Genomic DNA, 15975 nt, shown 5'->3' with positions numbered 1-15975 from the left:
GGATCAGACAAGCAAGTGCACACACACTACATGGTAGTAGATCTTTTGTAGGCATAAGTTGTAAGCTACTTCATTACAAAAAGAAAAGAGAAAAAAAGGGAGATTAATATTTGCAAAAAGGTCAAAATGACCCATGAGACCATGAGTTACAATTATTTGTATGATGGTACAACTGTTTGGAAAGAATAGTAAAAGCAAATGTAATGAACAGTATAAAACAACTAAAAGCTATAAGTAACAAGAACTCTAGTTGACAAAGAGAGAGCTCTAACTAATACAATCTCGTATAAGAGAGAGAGAGAGGACTGATTACTTCTTTTAGCTCCAGGGTCCTCACTGACGGGATGCAAGCTTGGGCTGTATTTAGGGATAATGCTTGATCGTTATCTCGACAATATGGTGTTCAGCATGCTTCCTCTTTACGCGCTGAATTGCAGCATACACAAGCATTGTTGACCCACTCGTCGTCTTTGTGTTAGTTGGGGGACTCCAATGATGACTTGCTTACATGCATTGAATGGTTGAAAGACAGAGTTCAATCTTTACAGGAAGTGGAATATGCTAAATACAAATTGCTAGCCATAGCAGAAGCTTTACACGACAATAACCTTCAATCCCATAAATTTTTTGCTCAATTGCATTAGAAATATGCTCGTGAAAATATTGTGCGCTTGATGGATGAGCAAGGTGTTATGGTGACTGAACCTGCCAGTAGTCCTCTCCATGGCGTGATTGAAAGTGTGTGATTCTTGATGATTTTGAGAAAAGGTCAGCTAACTAGTTTATTATCAAATGGTGGAGGCCAAGAGATGAGTCACGAAAAAGGCTAATAACCTTCAATCCCATAAATTTTTTGCTCGATTGCATTAGAAATATGCTCATGAAAATATTGTGCGCTTGATGGATGAGCAAGGTGTTATGGTGACTGAACCTGCCAGTAGTCCTCTCCATGGTGTGATTGGAAGTGTGTGATTCTTGATGATTTTGAGAAAAGGTCAGCCAACTAGATTTATTATCAAATGGTGGAGGCCAAGAGACAAGTCACGAAAAAGGCTAATAAAGTATGGCATACTCGGGATAGCAAAAAGAAGTGGTAGGAAAGATTCATCCAGCTTTGGAAGTCTAAGGTTCCGTATCAGGGTAACGTGTTCATGTGGAGGCTACTAATTGGGGGTCTTCCAACTGGCAATGTGCTGCGAGCCCGCAAGATCTCTGCTGGTCGTTGTGTGTTCTGTACTACATGCGATGAAACAGTGCTTCATCTTTTTGTCTCTTGTCTTGTTGCTAGACAAATTTGGAGTTTTGTTTCCCATGTGTGGTCCGCGGCAACTCAGCACCGGATATCAGTTCGTTCGTGGATTATGGGAAAGATGATTTCCTCGTCTTCTTTGCATTCAGATTATTCCTGCCTGTTCCATTTCCTTAGATGGACAGCCATGTGGCATATTTGGCGTACTTGGAATGCCTTCGTTTTTGATTCAGTATCGGGTATACATGGTCATGTGACCCGTGTTCGTGGTCTAGTATTATGGCAGATCTCCTCTATGGATCTGGTTCTTCCTGGCATTGCTGCTCCCTGGTTGGATATTGTTCGCTCCACTCCAGCTGTCCTTTCTTAATGACTTTTCTTAGTTAGAGTTGTGATAGACTCATAGCAGCAAAGAAACACGTTTCTTTGCGGAAAAAGTGATTGTTGCGGTGGGCGGAGATCCAGAGGCCTTCCATTGAGCAAAAAGGTCTCGGTTGGGAATTGAAAGAGAAGAGGAAAATGTTCAGATGAGGCAGTCCCCCTTCTACTACAGATTCATCTCCCAATGTTGGGTCATCTAGAGTTACAACAACTCAGCTACATCCTATTACATCTCCCTCTCCAAATGTCAATGTAAGTGCAAATGTATCTCAGCTCTCTAATTCTCAAAGCATGCTTACCAAACAGAAGGGGAAGAAAGGGACATTGCAAAAAAGTTGGCTGAAATTGAAGCATGAAAAAGCTAGAAGGGCTGTTAGGCAGTACTTTTTTGAATGTGATGTGCCTTTTGATCATGCACGAAAGCTAGCCTTCATCAATATGTTGAGTGCAGTGGCAGAGGTAGGTGAGACCTTCAAGCCCCCATGCTATGATATGCTTCGCACAAAGGAGTTGAAGGCTGCAGTGTTAGACATTGAGAGGGAGCTGGAGCCTTTCAAGACTGCATGGGTGAAGTATGGATGTACCATAGTATGTGATGGATGGTCTGATACCAAATGACGCCCTCTTATTAATATCTTGGTTTCTTGTTGTCTTGGCAGTACCTTCTTGACGAGCATGGATGGCTCGGCGGAGGCTCACACGGCACAATATATTTATGAGCAGTTGAGAGCTGCGATTGTGGAGGTTGGCCCTGCAAATGTGGTATCGGTGATAACGAATAATGCAACCAATTACAAACTAGCAAGGTCTTATGTAGAGAGGGACTTTCCACACATTTGTTGGGTACCATGTGCATCACACTCTCTTGATCTTCTTATTGAGGACATAGGGAAGCTTGGATGGGTGGCTGATGTGATAAAGAAGGCTGAATTTTTAGTGAATTTTGTATGCCGCAACCAACGTGCCCTTCGTATTTTTAGGGCCAATTGTGATATAGAGTTGGCAAAGCCTTGTAGGACAAGATTTGCCTATCTTTTCATTGTTCTACAGAAGCTGGTCAAATGTCGGATTGGATTCAGACACATGATTGTTGATTCTAGGTGGCTTGCATGGCCTAAAAGGGAGATTCCCAAGGGAGTCTTGTTTGGGGATCTCATCCATGAGGTTAGCTTCTGGGACAATGCAGAGGTGATCGTCGGGTCCATGGAGCCTCTCATTGTTGCCTTGCAGATTTCTGACTAAGAGGGGTGCACCATGGGTCTCATCTATGAGTTCATGGACAAAGTTGGTGGTGCCTTTGATACATGTACACTTATCTCATGCCTTAGGTAGAAATATTTATTCTCAAACTCTTGGTCCACTTTGTATTTTAATTTTTAAGTGTCCATAATTCAAATTTCAACGGACTTTGTTGACAACTTATTGCTTGGAAGTTGGAACTAATCTTTCTATCCACTTGTAGAATGGATGAAATCAAGGAGATATGGCAGGATAGATGGGATTGGTTTCATTGCCCAATCCATGCTGTTGCTCACATCTTGCATCCTTATTGGAGGAACGAGGGGCAAAAGCATGATGCCGAGCTCAACTCAGGATGGATGTCTTATCTTTGCAAAGTGGAGCAAAATCTTGTGTTGCAGGACATAATTGAGGGGCACCTTGTGGCATATAGAGATCCTCTTGACCCTCACTTTGGGAGTGCACGGGCTAGCATTCAAGATTCACAACTCAAGCTTGTTACTTGGTGGGAGAAGTATGGTAACTCATGCCCCCCAACTTCAGCGTATTGGCTTGAGGGTTCTCTCACAAGATTGTTCATCAGGAGCTTGTGAGAGAAATTGGAGTTTATTTGCATCCATACACACAAAGAAAAGAAATTGTTTATCTCCTGAGCAACTCAAGCATCTAGTTTATGTGAATTCAAATTTAAAGCTTCTCCGCAAAAAACAGAATTGCAGGGACCAAATGAGATTAACCACAACTCCTTCAAGGTGGAAATTCACTTAGAAGAATTGGTGCATCCTACACATGAGGATGATGAGGTATGGGCCTTATGTAGTAGAGAGAGCACAACTTTGTCATCAAACAAGATCTAGGGCCAGGGGTGTTGATGCATCCTACACGTGAGGATGATGAGGTGTGGGCCTTATGTAGCAGAGAGAGCACAGCTTCGGCATCAAACAAGATCTAAGGGGTGCTGATGCATCAATTCCAGTAGAAGGTTCCAGCAGGATGGCAGCAATTAGTGCTCGAGCTAGTGTCATAAATGATACAGAGGATGATTGGAGTGTGAGTGGGGAGGATGAGCATGGGGATGATGATGGTGGCGATGGTGATGAGTCTGAGTAGTGACTCATGAGCCATGACTCATGAGGGTTCATGATTTTGGATTAGACTCTAGAGTCTTATTTTTTTGGGATTTTCACTTGGTCAATGTAGTGTCCATGGACTATTATTGTTTGGACAGTTTATTATATAACTCTAGAGTCTAGTTTCATTTATGAGTTATCTATGATGTATCATGATTCATTTTGGATTTTGATATTTTGTCATTTTGTAACTTGTTTTGAAATGAGAATCATAATATTGCCGCTTCATCCATTTTAGATTGCTATTTGCACATGGGCTATGTAAAATTTCTTTCAATTTTCTTTATGTGATATGTATGAATCAATGATCATGATGTTTAAGGTTTGATTATAGTATAGCTTATTCAAAGATTAAACTTTGACAACAGTCAACAATGGGTTATGGATCATGGATGTGTAACATGTTATTCTGAATTGACTATATTATTTCATGTTTTATCACTTTTGCTCAATTCACTTGTTCTTGTTTAAGAGAAAGTTTCATGGAGGTTTAAAACATCTTTCCCTAGTTTAAAACTATTAAAAAACCCTTTATAAAAAAATGTCGCATTTCTTATTTTATCCCCTCTCGAAAGAAACTTACGAAACACGTTTCTAACGTTTCGTTTCTAAATGTTTCAGACGTTTTTGGTTGCTATGGATAGACTTTTAGTTATATGTGTTTTTTCTTTGTTGACTTGATGGTTTGATGTAAAAAATGTGAAACTTGTATCCTTTTTGTTTGGTTGGCCTGAAGGCCGGATGTAAATATTCCAATATTAATATACTCGTTCACGAAAAAGAAAAAGAGAGAGAGAGAGATGTGTCTTTTGGTTGGGTTGTTTCCATGCTAAAATATCCCACCTTTCCTTGTATTGGCCTTGTTCATCATCAATCTTAGTTGATCACCTTCATCTTTGCTCTCCAGCATTTCTTTCTTTTGTTCATGTGTTCCTTCTACCGCTGCCATTTTGATAGATCCTGCAGATCCATACTGGGGAAACAGGCCATGAATTAGAGGAGAAGAGGAAGGCAAAGACGAGGCCAACGAGAAGCAAATACTACTTCGCAAGCAACACTTGCAGCCATGCCCTGCCTTGATGTGTATTGCTCATGTGTGGTTGGTTCTGACACTTAAGTCTCTTGTGGCCAGACACCTTAAGGCTCAGCCATACATTTTAGTTCACAGTTAGGGTTTTCTGTATATGACCGTACAGCTCCCTCTTTCTTGCCCTTCTAGTCGAGACACCATGTGGTGGGTCTGTTTTCCTCTCCTACAGCAGACAATTACATACAATAGCATGTGCAAGGGCTTTGATCTTGCTCTTCGGCGTTTTTATCTTTTGTTCACGTGTTCCTTCTTTTGCTGCCATTTTGATTGATCTTGCAGATCCACAAATGGGAAACAGGCCATGAATTGCAGCGGAAGGGGAAGGCAGAGGCAAGGCCATGAGAAGCAAAGATGACTTCACAAACAAACTTGCAACTGCATCGCACTTTGACATGTATTGCTTATTTGTGGTTGGTTTGGTAATTAAAGTTTGTTGTGGCCACACACCTTTTAGTCCCACCTGTACATTTTAGTCTGCAGTCAGGGTTTTTTGTATAGGACCATACTACTATCTTTTTCTTGCCCTTTTGGCCTAGGTATAATGTGTTGGGTCTGTTTTTCTCTCCTAGAGCAGACAACTACACATAGTCAAGCTTTTGTGGTTGAGATTGAGGCTAGTGAAAAGAAATCTGCACTGGCTGAAATAAATGCTGAATACAAACGGAAGGACTGATCGGTCCCTGCATGCAGCCCAAGGTGTCAATGAGGGCACTTGATCTGGCTGGAAATGATGACAGCAGCAGCAGCACCGGAGATGGAGGACTATGCCCAAAGACGGAGGAGGAGCGTGCAAAAGATGATCTGCCCCAGCCAGAATGTCTGCTATAAATAGCAGAAAATGTGCCAAACTGGTTGACCTGATGCTGGCCAACCAGGTGCCAGTTGTCAGACTGCACTTAATGCAGTTGGCAGCATATAAGATGCTAGAAAAATCAGCTTACAGGGCTGAAAAATCCGGGGAGGTAGGACAATGTCTGACGGGGTGGCATAGGTTGGGAAATGCAGAAAATGCTCACAAAACTCCAGAAATACACTAAAATGCCAAAGCTCCCATGTCTCTGTCGAACTCTGACAGGAGCACACAACCAGAAGATGATAGATTGACAACACTAAAAGTGGCAGGCTAGCACCCCCTCTCAAATCTTGGGAGTGTTTGAAGGCCCAACAAGCTCATGTGATGAAGCATGGAATCCTTGGGCAAAGGCTTTGTGAAGAGATCTGCTGCATTGCCCTCAATAGGACAATAGGCCACTGCTTACTCGGAATCCATGATCCGCTCTTGAACATAGTGGTATTGAACCTCGATGTGCTTGCATGAAACTCCGGGTTCCTTGCCAGAGTGAGGGCACTTTGGCTGTCCACGTGCAGCTCTGTAGGTCCTGTTTGTGGAAAGCCAATCTGTGCCAACAAGCAACGGAGCCAAACGACCTTGCTAGCTATAAAACAAAGGGCATGATACTTAGCCTCTGTAGATGAAAAAGCCATAGAAGGTTGCTTCTTATTGCTCCAAGAGATAGCTCACGAGCCATCGGAGTCACTTCAAACAGAAAGAGTGGCTCCCTCTCCATACATGATCCCATAGAATCAAGTCCCTTGTAGATAGTGTAGAACATGCAAAGTAGCTCACATTGGGCCGTAGTAGGAGTCATCATGAAAGAAGACAACAAGGCCACCACAAAAGAGATATTTGGTTGAGTATGGATAAGCCATATTAAAGAGCTAACGAGGCACTTGTAATGGGTGACATCACTAAGGGGATCTCTCGTTGCTAGAAGCTTGGAATCTAGGTCCATGGGGCAAGAATTAGGTCTACACTTGGTCATACCAGGTATCGAAAGAAGCTTAGAGATGTACCTGTGCTAGGAAATAAAAAAGCCTTGTGCCATTTGATAGATCTCCAATCCAAGGAAGAAGTGTAGGATCCCAAGATGTGTCGTGTCAAACTCCTGGCCCAATATCTATTGAGTACTGTCAACATAGTTACCAGGAATGGGGAATGGGAACGGGAACGGGACCCCCTGGAACGGGGGGAACGCCCAAAGTGAGGGAACGAGAACGGAGGGAATGATATATATGTGTGTGTGTGTGTGTGTGTAGAGAGAGAGAGAGAGAGAGAGAGAGTCAACACTTGTCTTAGAATCTAGAGAGAGAGATCATATCAACCATAATTCATGAAATTAGACTCTAGAGACATAATAATCAAGTTTCAATAATAATAAAGATTCAAAATATTGTAACCAGCAATGGATTGTCGCATTCATAATTCAACATTGTAATCAACAATGTTGCATAAGTCCAACTGGCAACAAGTGTGCATTGCAAAAACACAAAATATGCACTAAACTTTAAAGCCTAAATAGTAAAGATCCAAGTTACAAGAGCTCCAATTTCCAAGTCAATACTCTAAAGTTCCAAAGGGCTAGCTACTAAGTGCTCTGATTCATGGAAGATGGCTCCACTGTGCCTGAATGCTCATCCTGCTGAACAACATCTTGCCCATCATCATCACCATCATCATCATCGTCATCTTTTTCCCAACATATAAAAGAATCAGCCTTTGCAACTGATGTACGAGCTAGCAAGCGAAGATTGGAGCTCACATAAACTAGGTCATTCGTCTTCATTGTACCAAGACGATTTCTCTTCTTTGAGTGAATGTGATTGAATGAGCTCCATAGTTGCTCTAAACAAGAAGAGCTAATTGTTTGGCTAAGAATACAAATAGCCAAACTCTGCAACTCTGGAGCTTCTGTCCCGTAGTCCTCCCACCATAAAGCAATCCCAATATTTGTCCTGTCCTCTAGTGCATCCTCTGTACCAAACATCCCTAATGTTTGCCGATATACAGAGAGCTGATTTTTAATTTTGCGTTGCATTTCACGGTTGGGATAAAGCCTTGCAAGCAATGTGTTCCAAGCCTTGACCACCTCAAGGTCTCTTTCTTGCATCTTTCCTTGAAACTCTGGATCAAGCACATATGCTGCAGCATGCATAGGAGAGTCATACTCATTCCATTTGCTGATGCATAACTCCTTGATCTGCTCATACCTATCTGCATTTGGTTCCAAACTCTCCAACCTCTCAATCATGCAATCCATACCTTCATAGATCTTCCCAATGCATGGATCCATGCCATCTGCAAGCCTCAACATGTGCATAATAGGATCAACCATTTGGTTGGTGCGATTAACCTCATCCCAAAAATCTCTATTAGAAACATATGCATTACATAACACAGCAGTAGCAGTGGCAGCCCCAGTCCAATTTTCATACTCATCACTAGCAAATAGCTCCGAATTGCACCTTTGCAATAGTGCAATCGACCAAGCATAAGAAAGCTATATGCAAATTGTGTATCCGAGTATTTAAGAAGTTCTTTGTCACTTCTCTTGCGAAACTCAGCATGCGAGTATTGATGATTACATATAAATGTGATAATCTTGCCTTTCGCAACAAGAGATGCAATCCATGGCAAGTCTCCAATATCCTTCAACAAGTTATTCAGGCAATGCGCCATGCATGGACTAAAGGTGATATGTGGATACATTGCCATTAAAATGTTTCCTGCTGCCCTGTTTGTAGGTTCACCATCTGCCACAAACTGCACTACATTTTCTGCCCCAACAGCCTGCACTGCCTCGCACCACTCGGATGCCAATACATCTGCACTCTTTCCAGTCTCTGAAGCATCATGACTACAAATGAAGTATACATCTCCACGAGAATATGCAACAACACCATGTATGGACCTATGGCGTGTGTCACTCCATCCATCTGCTATCAATGTCACTCCATTTCTTGCCCATTGATTGCGAATATTTGCTGTTGCAATCTTTATGGCTACTTTCTCCTTTTGAAGCAATGTAGTCCTGATAGTTTCTGATGAAGGGGGCTTATATGTGGGTCCATACTCTGCAATCTTTGTCACCATATTTAAAAAATAAGGTGACCTTGCTGATTTGAATGCAATATGGTCATGGTAAAAAAAGCGTGCCACTGCTACATCTGTTTCCTCTTTTTTCTTTGGTTCCCATGAAGTGTGCAATGAACTCTATTTAACATCACGACCTGTTGCCATTGATGGCCCACGAGAAGGCTGCGTAGCCACTAATCCTGGTGGTCTTCTGCATGAAGCACCATGCCCTGCTGGCCTTGGAGTCCATGTTGTTGGATCCACTGCTATATTTGGCGTCCTCCTGGCATGTGAAATCCCCATAGAAGTGGCTATGCGGTCAAGTAACTCCTGCCTTTTCTCAATTGATACATTGGTGCAAAAATGCATCTCTTTCCCCTCCTCATGTAGAAGATGGGCTCTCACTTTATCAGCCCCACTAGTGCAAGCATAAGGGCAAAGTTTGCATTTCCAAGGGCGAGCCCCTCCACCTCTCAATGGCACCCCTGCATCTACCTCATCCCACCATGACCAAGTAGTGCTTCGACTTCATCCAGTTGTTGACGAAGTACCTGCTGAGGATGATGAAGATCCCATAGATGTCAATGCTGCCATCTCTATAGAAGTGACAAATAATCAGTAAACTTCAATGAAATTACGGAAATTTGCAGCCAACATTTCAACATCCATGCGTCAAAGTTCAATGAAATTGCAAAAATTTCAACCAAAGTTGAAAGTCCAATGAAATTGCAAAAATTTCGGCCAAAATTTCAACATGTGTATCAAGAATCTAGATTCCTCGGACCTCACCTAATCGCGGGCGGGAGTCAGGCCAAGCAATCAATAGAGGTGTACCGTGTGCCGCACGCGACGTAGGCGGGAGAGGCAGGTGGGAGAGTCAGGTGGGCAGAAGTAGGCACGCCCACGGCCTTGGCGAGGTAGGTGTGGCAGGCGGAGCAGCCTGTGGGTGAGTGAAGCGGGAGCAGGAGCAGGAGCAGGCGGGGCAGGAGCGGGAGCGGGAGCAGGAGCAGGAGCAGGAGTAGGAGCAAGAGCAGGCGGGAGCGAGCGACAGGCGGGAGCGTGGAGAAGCAGGCGACAGGCGGGCGCGTGGAGAAGTAGGTGACAGGTGGGCGACTAGCAGGAGCGGGCGACAGGCGGAACGTGGAGAAGCAGGCGGGTGACACGCACAGGCGGGAGAGTAGCAGGCGACAACTGGCGGGAGTAGCGGGCTGCCGACTTTTTTTTAAAAATTTAAAAATTACCTTGGTTGGAACGGCCGTTCCAAATAGGGAATGGCCAGGGAACGGGCGGGAACGGGAGGAAACATTTCGCCAGCGTTTCCTGGGCTCGTACCTCCCGGAACGCGTTAATCCGTTCCTATGCGCCGAAACGGGCGTTCCCTGTCTCTATGACTGTCAACCTCCTATATATCACTCCTTGTAATAATGAGGTCATCAACATACAAGATGACCAATACATACTTGTCCTTCGCAACCTTGTAATAATGATTGGGGTCATGATTTGAGTGATGGAAGCCATTGTCCAAGAAGAATTGATCAATAGATGGCCTTCCACAACCTATAAACATGGTCCTCTTTCCCTTGCACAAGAAAACGAGGAGACAATGAGACATAAATCTTCTCCTCCAAGACGCCATTTAGAAAGGTTGAATCCATGTCCATTTTATAAATGGGCCAATGGTGATGGGTGGCTAAAGCCAAGATAGCTCGAATAGTGGACATCCGAGCTGTCGGTGCGAAAGTCTCAAAATAATCCAAAGCTACCCGGTGAGAGAATCTCTTGGCAAAAAGCTGTGCCTTATGCTTGTCCAAGGTCACATCTGTAAGATGATTGGTCTTATGGACCAACTCCCAAGTCAGGTTTTGCTTGATAGAATCGAGCTCAACCTACATAGCACTATGTCAAACATCTTGTGCAAGAGCCTCATCAACTGTAGTAGGCTCATGGTCTTGAAGAATGTGGGACATGAGGGAATAGTTCATGCAGGGTGAACTATCTTGTCGAGCCTATAACCCAATTGACCTGTGCGGGCCAAGAGGCATCTCAAGGAACTAAGTAATCCTTGAAGCTTGCATGAGCTGTTGATACCACCTAGGAATGATGATAGGCTCATCCCGTTGCAAAGGAGACTGAGAAGCCTCCGGTACTTGTAAAGCGCGTATCTATGGAAGGGACTCCCTCTCACTAATTGAAGGGGAATTCTCCTCACTTGATGAAGACTCCCCCTTAGACTCCTCAATTCCCCTAGAGGAAACTTGAGGAGATGGGAAAGGGGTAGTAATACTCTATTACAACATGTAGTCGCAGTTAGATATCACCCTTTCCAACCCTATAACTTTTGCATATGAACTCAAATGTCAACCAAACTTTGTACGGGCCTTCCCTAGGTATCAAAACCCATTTTGGATGTGTCAATCACCATTAATTTGCTTCCAGTTAAAACAGTTTTCAACATTGTCAAATCTATGCTACCCGTCCATTATAGTCTCTTACAATCATTTTGTTTGCTCGTGTCTCCGAACCTACACATTCTTTGGCATATGCTAGAGTTTTAGTGTTTGGAAGATTTAGAGTCTTCCAAATCCATATCCATGTCATCCTCTTTTTTTTCCACAATAACAAGGTCAATACCTGTATCCAACTCAGCTAATTCATATGCTGTAGACTCCCTTTGCTTAAAGAGCTTGATCCATTTACCAGCTATAGGAATGCATAATGCTATCCATCCAATTCAATAAGTGAATAGGTAGCATTGTCAAATACTTGCCTTACCACATATGGACCAAAACATCGCTTAGATATTTATCTCGGGTTATTGATGTCAGAAGGATGGTGTAGAAAACATCATGTAATTAGGAGATGGCAGTTGAGTCAGTAGAATCATGGCCATATCCTTCGAAGATACGATCCTCTTGAGGGATGTAAGCTCATCCTGCAAATTCTGTAGTTTGTGGATGTGATGCTTCGTAGAAGGAGAGTCATCAACACTAAGCATCCGAAGGTTCTTCTCCAGGGAGATCTTGTGGGCAAACTTCTTCGAATGGTAAAGAGGCGGAAGCTTCTTCCACACCTCCACCGTAGTGTTCATTCTGTGAACATGAACCAAGACAGAATCTTGTCAACTCATAAATAGAAAGGATCGTGCTTGAGAGTTGAGCCGATCCCAAAGGGTTGCATGATCCATTGATGTCCCATGTGTGGAATCTTCCTCGGGCCGAGGAACAAGGAGAGAGAGAGAAACTCCCAAAGGTTGAAGATGTCTAATATAAACTCCACCTTACGCGACCATAGAGAATAGTTGAAACCATCCAACTTGTCTTCTTTGGGCAAAGAAAAAAGTATGGGCACTTGTACAATGGGTGCCATATAAGACATCTTCAGGCCGGTAGACCGAGCCTCCTTCGAAACATGAAGGGAGGGGAGAGAAGAGGGTCACTCTGAATGAGGAGTCTAAACGGGGGACTGTAATCGCTGATAATCTCGCTGTCTCTTAGAGGAATGATGAGAGACTTCATCCTTTGTGTTAGTAAAGCCGAAAAACTAGTGTTGAGACATCCTAGAAACTTGAAACACCTAGAAAAGTTGTGTTTGGCTGTCAAACAGTATGGGCACAGGAGGAAAACGGCTACACTCGATGTAGAGGTGCCACTTGTGCCATAGATGTTGTTATTTGCTGAAGAAGACGGCGGTCAAATGGATGAGAAAATTTGGGTTTGTTTGCTATCACGTGATGATACCATGTGAGAGTGCGCAAAGGAAGAGGGAAGGTGAACATAGAGAGAAGAAGACAACAGGAAGATGAAGGAAGAAAGAAATGTGCTCTGATTGAAATAAATGCTGAATACAAATGGAAGGACTGATCAGTCCTTGCATGCAGCCCAGGCGTCAGTGAGGACACCAGATCTGGCTGGAAATGATGATGGCAGCAGCAGCACCAGAGATGGAGGAGTATGCCTGAAGTCAGAGGAGCAGCCTGCAAAAGTTGATCTGCCCACCCTGAATGTCTGCTATAAATAGCAGAAAATGTGCTGAATTGGCTGACCTGATGCTGACCAACCAGCTGCCAGTTGTCGAACTGCATTTAATGCAGTTGGCAGCATAGAAAATGCAAGAAAAATTAGCTGACAGGGCAGAAAAATGTGGGGAGACAGGTCAATGTGGACAGGGTGGCACAGGCTGGGAAATGCTCATGAAACTCGAGAAAGGCACACTAAAATGCCATAGCTCCCATGTCTCCGTCAGACTTTGACAGAAGCTCACAACTGGGAGATGATAGATTGACAACACCAAAAGTTGTAGGCTAACATATAAAGCATTAGGTGTGATCTTATTGGAAAATGGTCAAGAGTAGCTTTTGATGGCAAGAAGTGAGACTCTTCTCAACAGTTTATTTGACAATCCAATTTGCCTTTTTCAAAAATGGATGTTGTAAGGAGATTGGACATCCGGCCAGGTTTTGTCTTTCATTCTACAAGGAAAAGTATTTGGGCCAGTGATATAGCATAGGTGTGGTCTTATTTCAGAATTGTTTAAAAATAGCTTTTGAGATCAAGTTAGGCCTTGTACAGTGTGCCAGTCCAATTTTCATTTCTCCCAAATGCATGGTACAAGTCCAAGGAAATTGGACATCTGGCCAGGATTTGTGCATGAAAAATTTACATGCTACAACGACTTGCACCCATACTCTTGTCTTCAAATTTATCGCCCTACTATGAAGCCTACCAAAAAAGAATGGAGAAGAGCTGACAAAAACGATAAAACCAAGGGAGGATGGTAGGTGGTAGTTGTTCCTAATTCCTTTTGAGTCATTATTTATCTCACAAGATGACTCATCTCCTCATTAGTGTTTTCGGAGGAATAAGATTGGGCACGTTGACAGAATATGTGCAGGTATCCCCTTTGATCTAACTGGTTACAGAGAATATTCAGTTATAAATGGAGCCACCTTCAGTTATGGCGGCCACACTACAGTCCTGATAAATGTAAGTTGCATTCAGTTGACGTTGAGCTTGCTATAGAGACCAGTTCAGAGAGCATCGTGTTACACTAACTTCATGAGGAGTTACCATCCCAAAAAATAGGGCTTTATGGGTCGCTCTCTTTTGTTGGTGGAGATAGCATGGTGCATCGCACATGAAAATTAATGTGATATACAGTAAATATGGGAGATTTGCAAGCATGCTTTTGATTTGAGGAGGGCTAAGTGCTTGTTCTTGCTCTATGATATCACCCTTCATGTTTTTGGGAATAGATGTAATGGCTGCTCAATAGTTACTGCCAAGCAGCTGTACTGGCCCTTGAAGGCTCGTACCAATATGTTTTCAACCAAACCAGGCTTTGGTAATTCCTTTTATGTTCCACCTTTGGCCTTCAAGGTTAATACTTTTCAGTCCTTGTACTTCATCAGCCCTATTGCTATTTCCACATGACATTACCAAGTATGAGAGAGAGAGAGAGAGAGAGAGAGAGAGAGAGAGAGAGAGAGAGAGAGAGGGGTATTGACTCTTTTTGTCTTTTTGAAGCTGCTCGGAGAGGATCCCTTGGAGTAAGGACCTTACTGCTACTTTTTACTGCCTTCATATGTTACTCCCAAGCTGTGCAGTTCTGTACTAATTATTTAATTGGTTGCAACAGGTCCGGCAGTGAGTTGAGTAAGAGTGCATTGAAGAACAAAAAACGTAGAGAAAAACAGAAAGAAAAAAAGGACACAGAGTCTGTTGCAGCTTCAAAGGAAGATGTGTCATTGTTGGTAGGGTTTCAATGATAGTGGTTATACTGTCTTGAAATGTTAAAGGAACTCTGTTATAACCTAAGGTAGATTAGTAGTCTCATCACAGCATTCTTGCACTGTTTCACGTCTGCAGCTCAAACAATATCTTAAGTGTCCACAAGCTTTTTATTTCCTTTTTTGTTTTGAAAAGTGGCAGCTGGCTTGTATGCTCTAATCCATTTCTTTGATGTTTGGCAGGATAAAAAGCTTGGAGCTTTGCCTGCTACTCTCAACACTGATGGTGATGGTGCAGGTAGGAGAGTTCATTCATAACTTTGATATTTGTTGTGATCATCTCATGTTTGGTGCTTGCTTAACCAGAGCTGCTTTGTGTGTACTTTTTAACAGGTGATGATGTTGGAAAAAAATTGAGGGCATTAAACAAAAAACTTAGACAAATAGAAGAGATAAAACAGAAAGTGCAAGAAGGGAGTGGAAGCTACACTTTAAATGCAGCCCAACAAGAAAAATTGTCTCAGGAGGCGTCCTTGAGGGAAGAGATTAGAAGTTTAGAAAATCAGGAGTAGTTTTGCTCCATCTGATGAGTGAGGCAGGTGAAGTTATTGTTGCTGAACTTCATTGAATGGTGAGGTCTGTAGGGACAAAAGTTTCCTGTGGACCCTTGCCTGAGATGCAGAACTAAGAGAATGGCAGGATTTTCAGATTTTCAGATACTGTTTCCTGCTCGAGTATTCTGTATTTATTAATCCAGGACTGAGGACAAAGTAAACAGCAAGCAGATTTTCAGGTACTGTTTCCGTCTCGAGTATTCTGTATTTATTAATCCAGGACTGAGGACAAAGTAAACAGCGAGCAGATTATGAAGAGTTGATTGTTGATTTGTTTCAGCTTTTGTAACTTTCCTTTCGTACTCTTATCACATGGCTTGATCTTCTTTGTTTTCTGTTCCACTGAAGAAAGCAAGATGTGGACTCCAATTAAAGGGACACTTTTCTTTCCTGTGACGTATCCTGTAAGCATTAAGAGTGTAGCCTTGATGAACTTTAGAGACGAGCATCTGTAAGGTTTCACCTTATTCAGTTCATCTCATGTGGCACTCAATTTGAAGTTGAAGGAATCTTGTGTTATCTATCCAAACTACATGGAAATCCCCCCATACTGGCTATTGATCCACCACTATGGCACCCCTCAGGCAGCCAACATGCCACCCCATCACTATCCTCTGATTCATGCCTTGTATTG

General features: G+C 42.9%; 1 protein-coding gene and 2 pseudogenes across 3 annotated transcripts in view; all 3 read left to right on the top strand.

The window, feature by feature from the left end:
* Positions 1-15654, top strand: part of LOC148022025 (Eukaryotic translation initiation factor eIF2A family protein) — an 89184-nt gene extending 73530 nt beyond the window's left edge. Inside the window, exons 13-16 of one of the 3 annotated variants that reach the window (XM_087697625.1) lie at positions 14525-14547; positions 14637-14751; positions 14971-15025; positions 15121-15654. In XM_087697625.1, coding sequence (XP_087553751.1) covers positions 14525-14547; positions 14637-14751; positions 14971-15025; positions 15121-15299 — 372 coding nt within the window. In that variant the 3' untranslated portion in view covers positions 15300-15654. Of the gene's footprint in view, positions 1-14524; positions 14548-14636; positions 14753-14970; positions 15026-15120 lie in introns of those variants that run through there. The other 2 variants (XR_015694451.1, XM_087697626.1) reach the window with 2 other exon arrangements.
* On the top strand, positions 1922-2872 carry LOC148022027 (uncharacterized; annotated as a pseudogene).
* On the top strand, positions 3008-7172 carry LOC148022026 (uncharacterized; annotated as a pseudogene).
* Positions 15655-15975: the final 321 nt, after the last annotated feature.

Source organism: Lygodium microphyllum, chromosome 17 (genome assembly GCF_053477565.2).
Source record: "Lygodium microphyllum isolate KBCC chromosome 17, Lygodium_microphyllum_v1.1.10, whole genome shotgun sequence".
In the NCBI taxonomy this organism is placed as follows: Eukaryota; Viridiplantae; Streptophyta; class Polypodiopsida; order Schizaeales; family Lygodiaceae; genus Lygodium; species Lygodium microphyllum.
The sequence above is the reverse complement of the archived record's forward strand: the minus strand, read 5'-3'. Positions and strand labels throughout refer to the sequence as shown.